At 44.8% G+C, this 1,346-nt stretch overlaps 1 protein-coding gene across 1 annotated transcript; it reads left to right on the forward strand.

Annotated features, from left to right (window-relative positions):
- Positions 1–349: 349 nt before the first annotated feature.
- On the forward strand, positions 350–1,036 carry LOC118636058 (ribulose-phosphate 3-epimerase-like). The gene has a single exon (XM_036271121.1). It carries the CDS (start codon positions 350–352, stop codon positions 1,034–1,036), a length of 687 nt encoding a protein of 228 aa, XP_036127014.1.
- Positions 1,037–1,346: the final 310 nt, after the last annotated feature.

Raw genomic sequence — 1,346 nt, forward strand, 5'->3', positions numbered from 1 at the left:
GACTTACACAAAACATAAGGTACAAAGATGCGTTTTCTTAAGGAAAAGTATAGTAATTTCGCCTAAACTAGAACTTCTCATTTTGAAGGACAAACTAAATGTATATAAAAAGTTGAAGAGAGCCCTGGCCGGTTTTGTTCAGCGGTTTGGCCTGCAGTCCAGAGAGACCGAGGTTCAGTTCCCGCTAAGGGCACGTATCTTGGTTGCAGTTTGTCCCCGGCCCTGGTTGGGTCATGCGGGTGGCAGCCACTTGATGTGTCCCTTTCACATCGATGTTTCTCTCTCTCTCTTCTTCTCTCTCCCTCCCACTCTATCTGAACAAAAAATGGAAAAATGGGGAACCAACACCATGGCACCTGGCTGCAAGATTGGGCTGTCCATCCTCAACAGTGACCTGGCCAGTTTAGGGGCTGAGTGCCTCCGAATGCTGGACTCTGGGGCCAATTATCTGCACCTGGATGTAATGGACGGGCATTTTGTTCCCAACATCACCTTTGGTCACCCTGTGGTAAAAAGCCTCCAAAAGCAGCTAGGCCAGGACCCTTTCTTTGACATGCACATGATGGTGTTGAGGCCGGAACAGTGGGTAAAGCCAATGGCTGTAGCAGGAGCTAACCAATATACCTTTCATCTCGAGGCTACCAAGAACCCAGGGGCTTTGATTAAAGACATTTGGGAGAATGGGATGAAGGTTGACCATGCCATCAAACCAGGAACTACAGTTGAGTATTTGGCACCATGGGCTAATCAGATAGATGTGGCCTTGGTTATGACCGTGGAACCTGGGTTTGGAGGGCAAAAATTCATGGAAGATATGATGCCAAAGGTTCACTGGTTAAGGACTCAGTTCCCATCTTTGGAAATAGAGGTCGATGGCGGAGTAGGTCCTGACACTATCCATAAGTGTGCAGAGGCAGGAGCTAACATGATTGTGTCTGGCAGTGCCATTATGAGGAGTGAAGACCCCAGATCTGTGATCAACCTGTTAAGAAATGTTTGCTCAGAACCTGCTCAGAAACGTTCTCTTGATGGATGAAAGCACAAGGAGTCCAGTGTTTCCGCTTGTGAAATCCTTTCACTGGAAAACAAGAACATTGACTACCAAATCATATCACAACTGAGGCAGTGCTGCTTTCTGACAAATTACTCATTCCAGTGACTAACCTCTGTTGTGCAGAATGTTCCAAGAGGTTAGAAATTTAGTGATGGAATTTAAAGATTAGTGTGGTAAAATACCATTTTTACTGGGAGACTTGATTTTTATAAAGAGTAAAAATATAGCTGTATTAAGTATAAATAGAAATGTGTCTTAATGCCTAAGGAAGGCATAGTAGCCACTATGAAAA

The sequence above is a fragment of the Molossus molossus genome, unplaced genomic scaffold (genome assembly GCF_014108415.1).
Source record: "Molossus molossus isolate mMolMol1 unplaced genomic scaffold, mMolMol1.p scaffold_m16_p_2, whole genome shotgun sequence".
Classification (NCBI taxonomy): domain Eukaryota; kingdom Metazoa; phylum Chordata; class Mammalia; order Chiroptera; family Molossidae; genus Molossus; species Molossus molossus.

Excerpts from the sequence above, each read along its gene's own strand:
- LOC118636058 (XM_036271121.1), top strand. The coding sequence starts at position 350 with ATGGCACCTGGCTGCAAGATTGGGCTGTCCATCCTCAACAGTGACCTG.